We start from the raw sequence: 16,247 nt of genomic DNA, 5'->3' as shown, positions 1-16,247 counted from the left end.
ACATGCAGCTGATGAATGTGTTTGGTTTGTAAAGACTCTTATTATTTAGAAATGATAACCTAAATTAGTGTAAAAGTCTTATAAAGCCCCTCTACATTGGTCTGTCATGTGACGGCTCTCTTTTTAGTCCCCTGTCCTCCTCTACTGTCCCTCCCCAGTATCTGATTGGACAGCATTGGCTGTCAGCTGACGTCACTAAATGACTTCTTCATTATCAGGGTTAAGAACGGCTGTCTGCACTCAGCCCAGGCGTCAGCCATCAGATGACATCCCAGAGACGGTACAAGTTCATTGCTACTCAGATAAGGCCTCATCTCCAAAGATCTGAAACAAAAATATTCCCCTTGTTGTCAGTGGCACCTCCAGGTAGTTGGCACTGTACTGTGGATTTGTCTTCTCCATTTTTTATTATTACATTGAACTTTTTCAGTTGTGTTCTGTGGTTGAAGTTGTTATCACCGCACAGTACTGTTGCTCCCTCATTCTGTTGTCTGGTGTTTGTATTGTTCACCATCTTATGTCACAGCACTGGTGCAGAGATGATCAGTCCCTGTGTGCCTGACGGACTAGCAGTACAGTTTCTGAGTCCTTCATGAAATCTTACGTGTTGTTGATGACGGCTGATACAGGAGGACCACTTTCAACATTCAGAACAGCTAAGAGGCTTACCACACGTAAGACAGTCATTTATGAATATGAAGGCCACTGCTGTCTGAAAAGCGGTAACCACATTCAGAACAACAATGAAGTTTTTTTCTTGCACCCATAAGTTGTTGAAGAAGATTCTTGCTGTTTGTGAAATATGTGTTATATTCCAGTGTGAATTCATATGTGGCTCTGAGGTGACTTTACATCTAGAATCTGTTTGCCACTTTCAGTGTTTTCTCCACTATTCTTATGTACTTATTAGCTACTTTCAACTGGAGTCCTTTAAAGCATTCAGAAGATTTGTCTTCTTGTTTTTTTTTTTTTGATTGAGGAGCCAAAGGAAAGATCATGTGTCATTTCTTAGACAGGCTTTACTCCAATATGACTTTGTGTGGGTCTCTGAAAACTTCTTCTGGAAGTGTAGCCCTTACCACATTCAGAACAGGAGTACTGCATCTCTCCAGTGTGGATCCTTCTGTGGCACCTAAGTGCGCTTTGAACTGAGAATCATTTGCCACACTCTGGACAGCAATAAATCTTTGAGAGCCCTGCTGTCTGAGAAAAACTTGCAACAGAACAGCGTTGTTTCTTACCACAATGAATTATTTTATGATTGTGAAGAAAACTATTATAGGAGAATCACATTCAACATTCAGTACAACTGTAAGGCTTCTCTCCAATAAAACTTCTCCCATTATTATACAGAGAATTGAGGCGTGAGAATTGTTTGCCACATTCCAAGCAACGGTGAGGTTTCTCTCCGGTGTGAAGTCTGATAACACTCTGTAGGGTGCTGTGTTGTGAGAACTGCTTATCACATTCAGGACAACAATAAGGTTTCACTCCAGTATGAGCTCTAATGTGGCACTGAAGTGAGCTTAAATCTAACAATTGTTTCTCCCAGTCAGAACAGCAAAAATGTTTTTCTCCAGTATGGATTTTGGTGTGTCTATGAAGACTTTTCTTGTTTGCACAACATTTGCCATATTCAGAACAGACATACTGCATTTTCTCTTCAGTGTGAGTTTGTGTGTGTACTTGAAAACACCTACTGTTGAAAAACCTTTTTCCACATTAAGGACAGCAATATGGCTTCTCACCAGTATCAATTTCCGTGTGCCTTTGAAAAGTGAGTTTGTCAGAATATTGTTTGCCACATTCTGGTCAACAATAAGGTTTCTCTCCTGTGTGGATTCTTCTGTGCCTCTGAAGATGACTTCTCCTTGAGAATGACTTACCACATTCTGGACAACAATGAGGTTTTTCTCCTGTGTGGATTATTCTGTGTTTCTTAAGATTGCTTATCGATGAGAACGACTTGACACATTCTGGGCAACAATAGGGTTTTTCTCCTGTGTGGATTATTCTGTGCTGCTTAAGATTGCTTATAGATGAGAACGACTTTGCACATTCTGGACAACAATAAGGTTTTTCACCTTTGTGGATACTTCTGTGCCTCTGAAGATGGCTTCTCCTTGAGAACAACTTACCACACTCTGGACAGCAATGAGGTTTTTCTCCTGAGTGGACTCTTCTGTGCATCAGAAGATTGCTTATATGTAAGAATGATTTTCCACATTCTGAACAGCAATGAGGTTTTTCACCTGTGTGAATTCTTCTGTGCGTCTGAAGATAGCTACTCGTTGAGAACGACTTGCCACACTCTGGACAGCAATGTGGTTTTTCTCCTGTGTGGATTCTTCTGTGCGTCTGAAGGTGGCTACTCGTGGAGAATGACTTACCACACTCTGGACAGCAATGAGGTTTTTCTCCTGTGTGGATTTTTCTGTGTTTCTGAAGATTGCATAGATATGAGAATGACTTACCACATTCTGAACAGCAATGAGGTTTTTCTCCTGTGTGGATTCTTCTGTGATTCTGTAGATGGCTTCTCCTAGAGAACGACTTACCACATTCATGACAACAATGTATGTTTTCTCCTGTGTGAATCTTCATATGCTCATTAAGATCATTTATTTGTGTGAATTGTTTGCCAAATTCCAAACATTTTTCTTCAGTATGAATTTGGATTTCTTTCTCCACTTGCTGTCGATCAGTTTTGATGGCTTCTGTCTGTGTTACTCCAGAAGCAGGGAGAGAACTGCACTGCAAAAAGACTGCTGTCAGGTTCTCTGATCCTCTTGCTGAATTCTTCAAACCTTTCTCTTTGGATTGAATAAAGGGCTGACCAAATGAAGGTAGAGAGAAGCTGTCATTCGTCTGTAAATCTGAAAGAACACAAACATTTTAACTATTGTTTTGTCCCTGACACCTTTATCCAAGGTGACTCACAACATTTGAGACACAATTGGTTACATTTCTCTTGTTTTTCCAACTGGAGCTCAGGCTGGTCATGTGACTTGCTCATGGTCACACGGTGTAAAATGCTGAATTTGAAGCTACAGCTTCATAGTTTGATATCCAAATTCCTAACCACTACCCGCCTTTTAAAATAAATGAAACAGTACAAGTAAAGTGGTGGCACACTGGTTGGAGTTCCTTCCTCACACTGAGGTGCCATTTATGGTCTGGAATTCCATGTGTGTTCTCTACATGTTCTGCTGCTGTCTGTTCAATTTCTCCACCTTTCTATCATATGTGAAAGACTGGCCTGATCTGATCAACTGATGACAAATCAAAATCAGCCAATTTTCACTCCAAATGACTTGACCGGTGCTCAGCAAATTAGCTGATGTTAACATCTGATCTTGAATGTTAAAAAGCATGCAAGACAAAGTTCCAACATTACCAACATACAGAAACACGTCCTCACCAGTCTAACAGTTTTCTTGCCTTCCTACAATAAATAACAAATTTGCGGTTTGTAATATATGTGCAATAAGAAGTCAGTGATGGAGGATTCTCTGATAACACTTTCAATAATACAAACCTTACTCAGCATCTGAGAAGTCAACACAAAAGGGACTGGTGTGAAGAACGAGCTGTTCAAAGGCTGAGGCGACCATCAAGCTTAGTCTAGCTCAGTCACCTACTCTCACTCGGCCTCCAATAATGGCAGCACTTAGAAAACTCAACCTTAAAATATTGACAGCAAGAACGCCAAAGACTTACTGTGACAGCAAAAACAGTGGAATTCGTAAGCCTGGACAACCAGCCACTTTCAGTTCTGGAAGATGTCACCTTCTAGATCATTTAGATCCACGATTCCATCTGCCAGTGAGTGTTTGTTAACTGATTTATTTGTATAATTAATTAACCAGGCATTAGCTATTTTGACTAAAATCCCTTTGATTAGCCTGTCAGTGAATGTGTAGGTAGATGGGAGGAAAGGGATGTACAGTTTTACCGAGCTGGTACATAAATATAAATTGTTATCAAGAGAATGTCGATTAGTTAGAAATTGTAATCAGCCCACTTACTGGCTTGTTGGGTAGAATGATATGAGCCTAGTTTTTAGACCTAAATAATATAATACTAATTATGCATAATAAGCATTGAGTGTGAATAGTCACTATACAGTTACAAATTCTGTAACATATTATTAGCATAATGATTTTTTCCTCAAATTAAACAATGACACAAGGACACGTATTTCACAGATGATTGCAAATCAGAAACACATAAACTGCTTAGTGCCGGTGTCTCGACCACACAGACGCACTCGGAGCGACAGACGACAGTCAAGAGGTCCAAAGAAACTACCTGACAACAGAACTGCAGAATAAATGAAGAAATTGTCAATAAAGATAAAAACGATATTTGAGTCAGCAGCATCAGAAGTGAATCTTTATCTCTGTGAACCTTAAACAACAAGAGATGCTGGGCCACTGGCTTTGTGGAGGACCAATAAAAGTCATCATCCTACTTGTGCCCTCCTTATACGAGTGGGGACAGCGAGGGTCTGTTCAGTACAGCAGCACACGTCGTGGATGACAGGAGGACCAGACTGTCCTCAGAACATGCAGAGATGCTTATATTAGTATATAAGAACCTGAAGCGTTCACCAAGACTGTCTCATTTTCTTCTTGTCGTAGTACATGGTTATAAATATCTAATTGAACATTTTATTTTATTAGAAATGTGGAGCATGATTAAGCCATTCCTTTTGTTTTGTTCAGTTTGTTTTTGTTCCATTATATGTGCATTATGGGTAAATGTTCTGTGTGTATGCTGTATGCAGTAGCACTTTATTATGGAATGTGAAGTTTATGCATGGCTAAAAATACATTTATTTTAATGTATATATCAGCAGATCCTAATGGAATAGAATGGGTGATCAATATCAGCTCTAAAGAGTCTGATCAGAGCCTTCCCACTCAACAAGGAATCTGAATTTGAGTTTTCTCTTCTTCACTGTAATGTATGTGATGATATTTACATTCTCTAGAACCTAATCTGACCTAAAATCTAAACATACAAATACTGTATAACCGCTTGCGTTAGGGGGGCACAGTGTTCAGCACAGCTGCTTTATTGTTTAGGTGTCCTGGGGTCAAATCCTGACCAGAGTTGTTCTGGTTATTCTCCTCATCAACAAAAACATGCAGGTGAAGTGGAGTGGAGACTCCAAATTGACCTGATGTGACTGTGGGAGACAGAAGGGCCCAAGATCATCTCCAAGTGATGACTTCACACCACTGCCGACTTGTCCAGGCCATGCTGCCCCAGCAAGTTCAGGCTGAGAACAGAACACAAGATGCTGAAAGAAGACCCTGAGACTCCCTAAATGTCATCATGGCTCGTACAGGTACCTCTTGTCACTGTTAACGTCAAAGTGCACGAGATTACAGTTAGAAAGATGAGGAACATATTAGATGTGTACTGGCTTGAGCAAATTTACTCTTATTTAGTGCACAGGGCTGAGGATTTTATTTTTACTTATTTATTTCTTTTTGTCGACGTCTATTTTAACTGACACATAATTTAAGAAATATACAGGTCTTTAAAAAAATATGACTTTTGATATTCTCATTGAACGTAATGCGCTGTTGGCCTAACATACGTCACAGCTTCAGTCAAAGCTTCAAAATGTTCAAGTCATGTGATGAACACTTTAGATTTTTCCTTATTCACCCAAGTTTTCTAATTTATCATTTATCAGGTAACTTATTGTTTGTTATCATGCACCTGAGCAGGTGGTCTTTATCCAAGTTCAATTAACCGTGTTTTCCACTCTCATTTCAATCTTCTAAAAACATCAAAGCACCCACCGTTAGAATTTATAAATGCTCTCTTTCTTTTATATTTAATCACATTACTCACTTATTTCAACACTCCCAGGTGACTCTTCTCCTTCTCTCCCATTTCCCTCAGTGATTTTCTCTTCAGACTCTGATAACTCTGACTTCAGCTCTGCAGAATTCTCCTGCGTAGCCAGTTGTCCCGTATTAGTGGACCAGGGCTGTAAAATGGATGGAGATTCTTCACAGGCCTCTTGCTTGAAAATATCCTCAGTTTCATGCTTTTGAAGTTCAAGACCAATGGAGAAATCATTCAAATCCTCAGCTTTAATGGCAGCAGTCACCCCCTTGCACTTCTCCTCCTCCTCTTTAAAAACTGATATTCTTTCTTCGTGCTCCTCCAGCTTCACACTCACATCCTCTGGTGTGAGCCGCTCACAGTCCTCTTCTTTAATGTCCACCATTCTTTCATCCACACCATCTTCTTTGGCAGAGGCCATGCTCTGTGGGAAACTTTTCTCTCTCTTTAAGTGTTTGCCCTTCTCTTCTTAGATTCACTTCTCACACGGACAGCACCGGGTTGGAGGCCATTAGACACCTCAGTGTATGGTCATGTGAAATGGGAAAGTCCTGTGAAAATAAAAGTAGTAGAATGAACATCATAAAGTCATTAAAAATAATGAGCACAATTCGGTCAAAGACACATTTTTCTTGATTTCCTTCTCTGCTTCACAGTTTAAAATTACAAATCAAACAATTCAGATGTGATCAAAATGCACTGCAGACCTTGTTTGTCTGAGCTCCTCCCGCCAGGAAGACACTTTAGGTCAATCTGTGTACGCACAAACAGACTAAAAAAGAGCTTTATCACATCTGCGATAAACTTTCTGAACTCTGAATCTCCTCAGTCTCAGATCATTTTTAATTGAACATGTGCAATAAGCTATATTGGTAATGTGCAATATACTAATGTAATACAATATAGAGTATGTAACGTACTATTCATTAACAGGTGAAATAACAATTTATGCTGCTGTACTTTGAACAATGATAATTTGCTCTGGTTACCTAATCACTTAACACTGTATACGACATATTTGGAATTATTTGACTTTTCTTTAAATGCACCTTGGGTCTGTCACAAAAAGTCATTTCATCGTGTTACACAATGATAATAAAGTGCCTGAACTTGAACTCATATCATGGTCATTTTGGGGACAGCATAGTATTTTCACAAACTACGGAGCTGGAAAAGAGCTTTAAAATGACATGAGAACCATTTCTGTTCACTTATATTTAGGTAGAAATAGCCAGTCAAAGTAATAATCCAGCACAGTGTTCAAACTTTGTGATCTTAAATCTCCTTATTATTGTTGTGCTCTTGTAAGGGCCCACCATTCTAGACTACGTAAAGTCAACGGTAAAGGTGACAATCGACATACCACCAGCAGTGAGAGAGATGAAGAGAGAGATTTATCTAACACTACATCAGATAATGAAGACACTGGAGATGAGGAGGAGACTCTAAACTCTTCAGTCCTAGTAGAAGATGTCGATGCTGGCGTTGAGTAAACTCACAGGTTAAGACAGAGTCATTGTGTTTGTCTAAAAAAGGGGCAAACTGTGAGATATGTGGACGGAGATGGTGACAAACAGATAAAGTATTAGATTGGGCTGGCAAAGCAGAAATTGGTATAATTTAGAGTTTACTGATCCTGACAGCACTGCTGACACAGAAGGCTCTGTTGGCACATCAAGTGTGGATAATCTGCAAGTTGAATCAGAAACTAATGAACTGCAACTATGGGACTTGTGTGTGGAAATCACGGAGATATCAGCTGAGTCAGCAAACCAGGAAGAGAAAAGCAGCTGAGAAAGAAATGGAGCATCTGAGGAGGTGGAAAGCACAAGATGGATATGCCCTTTAAAAAGAGACTTCAGAGTTGGTCTCGTCCGTTGCAGGAGATGGATGTCTGAAGCTGAGCTCCTTTAGCAGTGGTGTTATTATTTCTTATTTTCCCGAGGTATCCTGTGTTTATCCAACTCGAGGGTTCTATTACAGTATATGCAAGCATATATAAACATGATTGGCAAGAAAGGGGGTCAGAAAGAAACGGAAAAGAAACTTAAAGTTACATCTAAGCGTAGACAGGCTATCAGCTGAGTCAGCAAACCAGGAAGAGATAAGCAGCTGGGAAAGAAATGGAGCATTTGAGGAGGTGGAAAACCATAAGATGGATATGGCCCGTAAAAAGAGACTTCAGCAGGAATTGTACCTAAAGCACACCAAGTGGCACGAGGGTCTGAGGGACAAGATAGGAGTGGGCTCAACAGGGATTCACCAACATGATCATCAGAATCTGCTCACCAAGGTCTCTGAGGCGGCACTGCCACTTTAAACAATGAGGACAGACAGTTGAGCTGCAGCCCATAATAGTCAAGTCGCGGTTCTGCTGAGCTCTGCAGCTTTCAAAATTTTTATTTTGATGGCTTCACATGGTTGGATGCAAACAGCCCTGATAGGCTCACCTCTACCCTGTACTGAGTCCTGTTCTTCATTTAACACGGCCATGTCTAGTAAGATAAAGAATAAAAGTACATAGAAATACTGAAAGTAGCTGCAAAGGATAAAAGACATTAAATAAAACAATACCATTACAAATAACACAAAAATTGTACTGGTAATGCCATACCAGCTGTAGATTTTACTGTATTCCTCCAGCAGCACTAGCTTGTGTAACGTTTGTATTTTTTATTTCCCATTAAACAAATCAAAGTCTCCCTGTTACAGTGAAACCGCATGAGCATCTTTCTGGATAAGAAAAAAACAAAATATGAAATAATTTCAATTATTTCTAATGGGTCTCAGTATGAGATAAACTTGTGGAAACGAAAGCTAATGCGCCCAGTAAAGTTACATCATGCGACGCCACTTCAACAAAGTTGCTGATGACGGCTTTAGTGGAAAAACGAAAAAACACAAAGAACACGCAGAGCTCAAGAAAAATCAGAAATGAATGATGGGGCGTGCAGGCTTAGACATATATAGATAGACGCCGCATTCACTGTGTTGCCCAGTTGAGACGATATGTTAGCGCATCCGCCACATTGCGAGTGGCAAAAGTGCCATTTACACTAATACAGGTAAACGTTGAAACCGGGTTTTCTGATGAAAAAACAAGAACATTTAAAACAGCATTGTTTACATACAACAGATTTTGGTGCATCGTTTAAATGCAATTATTTACATCCATTTATACACTAATAATGACAATTATTAAATAATAACAATAATTATTATTATTAAATAATTCCTCCCATATAAGTAACATTTCTCGGACTGCCTTCTTCCATCCCTGAAACATTTCTAGACTTTGTCCTGTTCTTATGCAACACAGTACTGAAGTATTGGTTAATGCCCGAGTCACCTCACATATAGATTACTGTAATGCTATTCTATCTGGCATCTTACAAAAACTTATCCATCGCTTACAAACTTCTTCAAAATTCTGCTGCCAGGATAATAACCTGCTGTTCTAAATCCACTGAACATATTACACCGATTCTCTCTCAACTTCACTCGCTCCCCGTTAACTACTGAATACGATACACAATATCGCTCTTAACATTTTAAGCTCTCTACAACCTCACTGATCTCCTCCAGACTGACACTCCTCTCACTCACTCAGATCCTCATCCTCAGCTCGACTTTCTGTAACGCACATCAGACTCAGTGCTATGGGAGCTCGAGCGTCTCTCATTGTGCTCCTCAACTCGGGAATTCTCTTCCCTCTCATATTCGTCAGCTCGATTCAATAACATTTTAAATCTACCCTCAAAACTTATCTTTTCAAACTGGCATACCAATTGTGAATTTTGCACTGTTACTGCCAGTTATCTTCGTTTGTCTTTCTTTTAACAGTGAAATGATCCACTCAATGACAAAAATAAACAATTTTATTGTATACAAATTGGCTTAATTTCTGAAAACATTTCACTCATTCCTCTCTCAATCTCTCTCTCTCTCACACACACACAATGTAGCTACTTACTGTAAATATATACAGGATAGGATCTAAAATCCAAGAAATAGAACTGTCTTATAACTTTTTCCGTGTGTTGCCACTCGGTAATTTGAGAGTATTCAGTCTGGCAATATGGTGCAGACTTAGTTTGTGGAAGAGAAACACAACTAAAGACATGAACATAAAATGATGGTTATCAATTTCAAACTGTGTTTCTTCGATGTGCTCCTTGAGAAAAAAACATATCATCTGAACCAATCTCAGCCCAAAGAAACTGATTGATCAAAGACACACTGACAGCTTGTCCTAATGTCAACTGTCGGATAACACGCTCAGCTACTTTGACCACCTTGACTGGACCCTCAGAAGGAATCATCAAACCTCCTTTGTTTTTTAATCTGAGTGAGTGGTAGCTTTGATCATATGATGTTGGTACAGCATCTGTTACCAAACCAGCACGGCGCACATCACAGCACAGCTTTCTCAAGATCCCGTCTAAGGGCTACCTGACCTCCCACTGCTTCCTGAAGTTGATTTCTTTGGGAAACTTTCGAAGTTTGAGAAATGTTAACAGCTAACAACAATCTACATGGTTAGTGACTAAATACATTTAGCCAAAATGTTGTTTGGAGGCTCACTTGAGTACATAAATGCGTAGCTTTGTTAGCTTAGCCTGGCATAGCTAAGGTTAAGATTATAAAACTCTGCTCCTTAGGGACAAGCTGACAGAGATGGGATTAGATTCATACCTAGTGGCATGGATCGTGGACTATCTTAAAGACAGACCTCAGTATGTGCGTCTTGGGAACTGCACGTCTGACATTGTGGTCAGCAACACAGGAGCGCCACAAGGGACTGTACTTTCTCCGGTCCTGTTCAGCCTATATACATCGGACTTCCAATACAACTCGGAGTCCTGCCATGTGCAAAAGTTCGCTGATGACACTGCTATCGTGGGCTGTATCAGGAATGGGCTGGAGGAGGAGTATAGGGACCTAATCAATGACTTTGTTAAATGGTCCGACTCAAACCACCTACACCTGAACACCAGCAAAACCAAGGAGCTGGTGGTGGATTTTAGGAGGCCCAGACCCCTCATAGACCCAGTGATCATCAAAGGTGACTGTGTGCAGATGGTGCAGACCTATAAATATCTGGGAGTGCAGCTGGATGATAAATTAGACTGGACTGCCAATACTGATGCGCTGTGCAAGAAAGGACAAAGCCGGTTATACTTCCTTAGAAGGCTGGCTTCCTTCAACATCTGCAATAAGATGCTGCAGATGTTCTATCAAACAGTTGTGGCGAACGCCCTCTTCTACGCAGTGGTGTGCTGGGGAGGCAGCATTAAGAGGAAAGACGCCTCACGCCTGGACAAACTGGTGAGGAAGGCAGGCTCTATTGTTGGCATGGAGCTGGACAGTTTAACATCTGTGGCAGAGCGAAGGGCGCTCAGCAGGCTCCTATCAATTATGGAGAATCCACTGCATCCACTAAATAATGTCATCTCCAGACAGAAGAGCAGCTTCAGCGACAGACTGCTGTCACTGTCCTGCTCCACAGACAGATTGAGGAGATCGTTCCTCCCCCAAACTATGCGACTCTTTAATTCCACCAGGGGGGGCAAACGTTAATATTTAACATTATACATAGTTATTGTCTGTTTTTTTTCACCTGTATTATTATCATTCTTTAATTTAATATTATTTATTGTATCAGTATGCTGCTGCTGAAGAATGTGAATTTCCCATTGGGATTAATAAAGTATCTATCTATCTATCTATCTATCTATCTATCTATCTATCTATCTATAAAATGCGATTTTCTAATGGCCAAATATAACCAAAACAATTGTTTTGGGGCGGGCAGTAATAAAAAGGGGGGTGTGAAGATGTGAAAAAAAGAAAACAAGAATCGAAAATATGAAAAATACATTTATTGAAACCAAAACAAATTAACTTAATCTACATTCTGATACTAGAAAAATAAATATAGAGTTAGATAAATGTCGATAAAAGTTAAGTAGGTATAATAAAATATGCATCTATGATATATCATTGATTAAAAATGAACAAATTGATATTAGTGGGCTCCTTTTAAAAAAACCTTAGGGGGGGCGCGATTAAAACTGTTACGAAAACACGGGCCGCAAATACTTAAAGGTTGAGAAACGCTGACCTATGAAATGTAATCCCTGTGATCTGGTTTGGAGCGTACAGCAGTTTCTACAATCCCAAGCAGCACATGCATGAGGCATATTTATCCATTACTTCACTCCACAGCAGTGCCACTCACAATATGGCGGCGACGTTGACGTACGGTTCTGCTGGTCATGGGGCATCTAGTAATTCTATGTCTATGTGTGCAGGAGTGAGCGGTGTCGCTACCCGATCTGCGGTGCCTACCATATTTGCGTGCGCATGCGCAGAGCTTAACTATTACAACCCTGCACGATCTGCGTGTTTTTTTTTTAATTTGCGACACGAGTCCCCATCTAATTTGTCTCACGCACGCGCTCTCTGCTTAATTAAAATTCATTTCACGACGCTGCCCGATTTGTTCTGCGCATGTCGAATGTCTTACGACACATGAGAAAAAAAGTTGCCGCGGGATTTTAATTTCTCGGTCTGCATTAACAAATAGAACTTCCGCCATTCGAGTGAGAAGGAGAAAGAAGAGCGCTATAAAGAATAGGAGCATATTGATTTTTTCTCCGGGAAGAAGAATATTTTTCACTTCTTGAAAAAATGAAGACTTTTCAATTTTACAACGACTTGAAAGAATATCTTTTATGGGAAGAATTTAACAACAATTTAACGGTCAGAGAGCGAAGTGAAATACGACGTGTGTCCGTGAATTTTATGATTAAAGGTACTGTATGTAATGTTTATTGAATGCTTTTCAGTTTTTGAGAATACAGTATATACTGTAATATAATCTAGATATATTTAGGATTATCTGACGTTTTGTTTAATAATTGGAATATTACAAAATTTACCGTTTTAAATAGGCTGGTGATTTCAATGAACACGCATGAATATTTTGAAATATGCAAAACTTTTAATAAATTGTGTTATTAAAAAAACTGCTCAGGTGAACTTTCCTGTTATTTACTGATTTATACTTGATTAATGGATTAGTAGGTTTTCTCTTTTTGAGAATATGAAAATCTGAACTGCCTAGATGTATCTCAGATCAGATGTCTAAATTTTACAATTCTTTTAAAGAGAGAAGTAAATTGATATCCACTAACGAATGTTAAAATGTGTTTCTTCTTATGCAACTCCCCAACATTAGACCACAATATTTTAGTGTGTGTGTGAATCCTCGCAATCCCAGTAACTGTTGTGTTTTTCTCATTGTATGAGTTTCAATAGAAACAAAACCAGGCTGTTTCATTTGCAAAATAAAGAACACATTCTTAGGGTATTATGCTTTGTTACTCGGTAATTGGTGTATGTCTTCACTTATAATGTGATGTGGTCAGATTTCAGTTACATGCAAGCAACTTTTGTATTCTGTTCTTTCTTAATTTGGGATAGTCCATCATCCATGCCCTGGCTGCTCTACAGGGTGTATCAGGACAGGAGGCAGAAGACTTATTTCTTGGTGGCCCAGAATACAGTATCAGGTAAAAGTCAAGTCTAGGAATGTTTGAAGTGTTTAAATATTTCTTGTTTATTATTTTTATATTTTACTTGCCTTAGTGAAGTGGAAGAATTTAACTGAAAGATAAGGCAGCAATTAAAGAAGGAGGGAATGCTGCGATATCTGTTGGAATAGAAGATGATGCTACTGCCCAGTGCTTCCAGAATCCTTCATTTGAGTCTTGGGTCTGAATCTACTGTGTCATTGCCAAGTATTCTGGGGTAATGTATCTTGTTTTATTTACATTTTGTTTTTCTTCATATTCCAAGCTCATTTACTTGACCTTAGCTTTAATAAACTGGATGGCTGTCTCCTTCACAATTGATTTTAAAGTACTATACTATTCATTACATAAAAAGCTCTGAACAGTTTAGTCCCTTGCTGTATTTGGTACTGTCTCTCCTCCAACACTCCTCAGTGTAATCTTTAATCCACAACCACTAATTTGCTTATGAAAGAACTGGTGAAGCAGCTTGCACATGTACTGTAAATATAGAATGCCGTTTATAAATGAAAAACCTTTCAAATACTTTTAAAACTCCATTTTTAAACTTCACCTCTGCTTAATTCCCACTTCTATCAGTTTATGATTTACTTCTGGTTTATGAATGGAACTGCATACACTTTGAAAGATTTACACCAGATAATAACCATTGTGTTTTATTTTTTTTGTCCAGTGATGCCCTTTGCCATGCACCCTGGTCAAGTCTTGTGCAACTGACTGTGGTGCTGAAGAGAGAAGATTTCTGAAGACCCTCTTGAAGTGGAGCTGCAATTGGATTAACACCACAACAGTATGCTGGCTGAGAATGTCCAGAGGGGCCTGGGGGGGCTGTGACCTTGTGACCCTGAGACGTTGTTTTGTCAATCATCCTGACCAGCTGGACCTTCTTGTGTTCTTCAACAGGACCATCTGACCAGCAGATATATTTAAGGAGAAGGACCTTTCAATTTTTCTGTTGTGTACTTTTTAATTGTATATATATTTTTTCATTTTCATAAAGTTATATATATTTGTTAAGCAGTTTAGCAGTTTGGGCTTTATTAGTATTAAAATATGTTAGAGAAGTTATTTGTGGAATAATTTTAAGGATCAAAATAGCAAAAAATGTAAGTACATTTTCTGTGCTCTGGGTAAAATATGTTAAAGCTATGTGGTGATTTTTTTTACTTATTTTTTTTGTACATTTGACAAATGTTTTTTTTAGGTGCATTGTTCTCACATTGTTCACTTTTGTTGTTCTCATAACATTTATTCAATAAAATTTGCATGAAAAGTGTGTTTCCTTTTTCATTATTCAGTTATTAACTCACATTTAAGACACTATAGGGGTGAATAAAAGCCATTTAAATGTGAGTACAAGACGAGCAATAGTATCACAGAAGATGGTGCTGGGGTTGTGCTTTATGTGGTTAAACATGAAATGAAGATTTCTTTTTCTTTAAAAAGACTGTTTATGCAATCCACTAGTATCACCGCTACAAAGTTTTGTAAACCATGATGCCCTATGACATGTGTATTTCATTAATAATAATATGTAAAGTTATTTTTAAAGAGTTTTTCCAGGGATGAAAAGTGCATCAACAGTTCATTTTTACATATATACACACTTGTTTTGACTAACTGCATGAAAGCCTGGTACAACAGCTGCACCAAACCTGCCAAAAAAGCCCAGTAGTGGATCATAAAAACATTACAAGACGTTCAATGGAACTGAACTGCCATCACTTGATCATCGATACAAGATTCCCTGTGTAAGAAGAGCTGAACACATCATCAAGGAGAACACTCATCTTGGACAGAACCTGTTTAAGCTTCTCTCATCTGGCAGGCATTTCAGATATATAAATGCAAAGAATTATTATTATTATCAATCTGTATGCTACAAATGGACAAAAAAAAACAAACTTTTTTCCAGCTGCAATAAACTTACTGAACTCGTATATCTCCTCAATCTGAAATCGTTTTCATTGATCATGTACAATTAATGTAGTGTAGGTAATCTATACTGCTGTGCATTTATGCAATAATAATCCATCCTGGTTACTTTAACATTATATATGGCATCTTGCTAATATTTTGAACATATTTTGTATGATTACTCAGTTTTTAGTTCATACTTTATTTATTGTATTGTTATATATCTGAACTATTTCACATTGGAATTTAAATGCTACGTGAAGTTGACACGAGTAATTTCGTTGCGTTACTCAACGACAATAAAGTACTTGAATACATCTATTTTTAAAACTGTCATTTATTTTTTATATGTAGACTATAATAACATATGCAATGGTTAAATACTTCTTTGTAGAATGGGAAATGAAAATTGAAGTGCTATGTAAACTAAACGAAGCGAGCTCAGTGATAAACAATTAACGTTTATAACGAGGAGTACAACAAGCTTAATTCAGCCCTGAAAACAGAACGTACAATGAATATTTAATAATATTATCATTATGGTCAACTACTACGGTATTTAAACGAAAATACTGCACTGCTCGTTGTTTATTGACATGCGCAGTTGAGAGCGATCCGTGCCGTAAAGCGAAATGTTTGTTTATTATTAAGCGCATGCGGAGTGTGTTATTGCATACGTATTGAACGAAAACGTCATCGCTCACTTTACGGAGCTGCCCAATCTGTTTAAAGCATGTGTGAACACTTCACGGCATGCTAGACTTTCAATACGCCTGCGCGCGCAAATCGGGTAGGCACACAGATCGGGTAGCCACAAGCGGCTGAACAAGCGCGCGACCGACGGACAGCACAGGTCGGAGCATG

General features: G+C 38.8%; 4 protein-coding genes across 5 annotated transcripts in view; 2 read left to right on the top strand and 2 right to left on the bottom strand.

Moving 5' to 3' along the window:
* The window catches only part of LOC114652525 (zinc finger protein 501-like), a 312,019-nt gene that overhangs the window by 193,754 nt on the left and 102,018 nt on the right, over nucleotides 1-16,247 (top strand). The window lies entirely within an intron of this gene.
* LOC114652425 (zinc finger protein 883-like) overlaps nucleotides 1-16,247 on the top strand; it is a 281,535-nt gene that overhangs the window by 163,270 nt on the left and 102,018 nt on the right. The gene's annotated exons all lie outside the window — the stretch shown is intronic.
* The window catches only part of LOC114652501 (gastrula zinc finger protein XlCGF26.1-like), a 67,712-nt gene that overhangs the window by 1,404 nt on the left and 50,061 nt on the right, over nucleotides 1-16,247 (bottom strand). The window lies entirely within an intron of this gene.
* Nucleotides 273-3,008, bottom strand: LOC114652528 (zinc finger protein 724-like). Its single transcript, XM_028802910.2, has one exon. The coding sequence runs from the start codon at nucleotides 2,602-2,604 to the stop codon at nucleotides 1,813-1,815; it is 792 nt and encodes a 263-aa protein (XP_028658743.2). The 5' UTR covers nucleotides 2,605-3,008; the 3' UTR covers nucleotides 273-1,812.

The sequence above is a fragment of the Erpetoichthys calabaricus genome, chromosome 5 (assembly GCF_900747795.2).
Source record: "Erpetoichthys calabaricus chromosome 5, fErpCal1.3, whole genome shotgun sequence".
Classification (NCBI taxonomy): domain Eukaryota; kingdom Metazoa; phylum Chordata; class Cladistia; order Polypteriformes; family Polypteridae; genus Erpetoichthys; species Erpetoichthys calabaricus.
Note: the sequence above shows the minus strand (reverse complement) of the source record. Positions and strands in the feature narration are given on the sequence as shown.

Excerpts from the sequence above, each read along its gene's own strand:
- LOC114652528 (XM_028802910.2), bottom strand. The coding sequence starts at position 2,604 with ATGAAGATTCACACAGGAGAAAACATACATTGTTGTCATGAATGTGGT.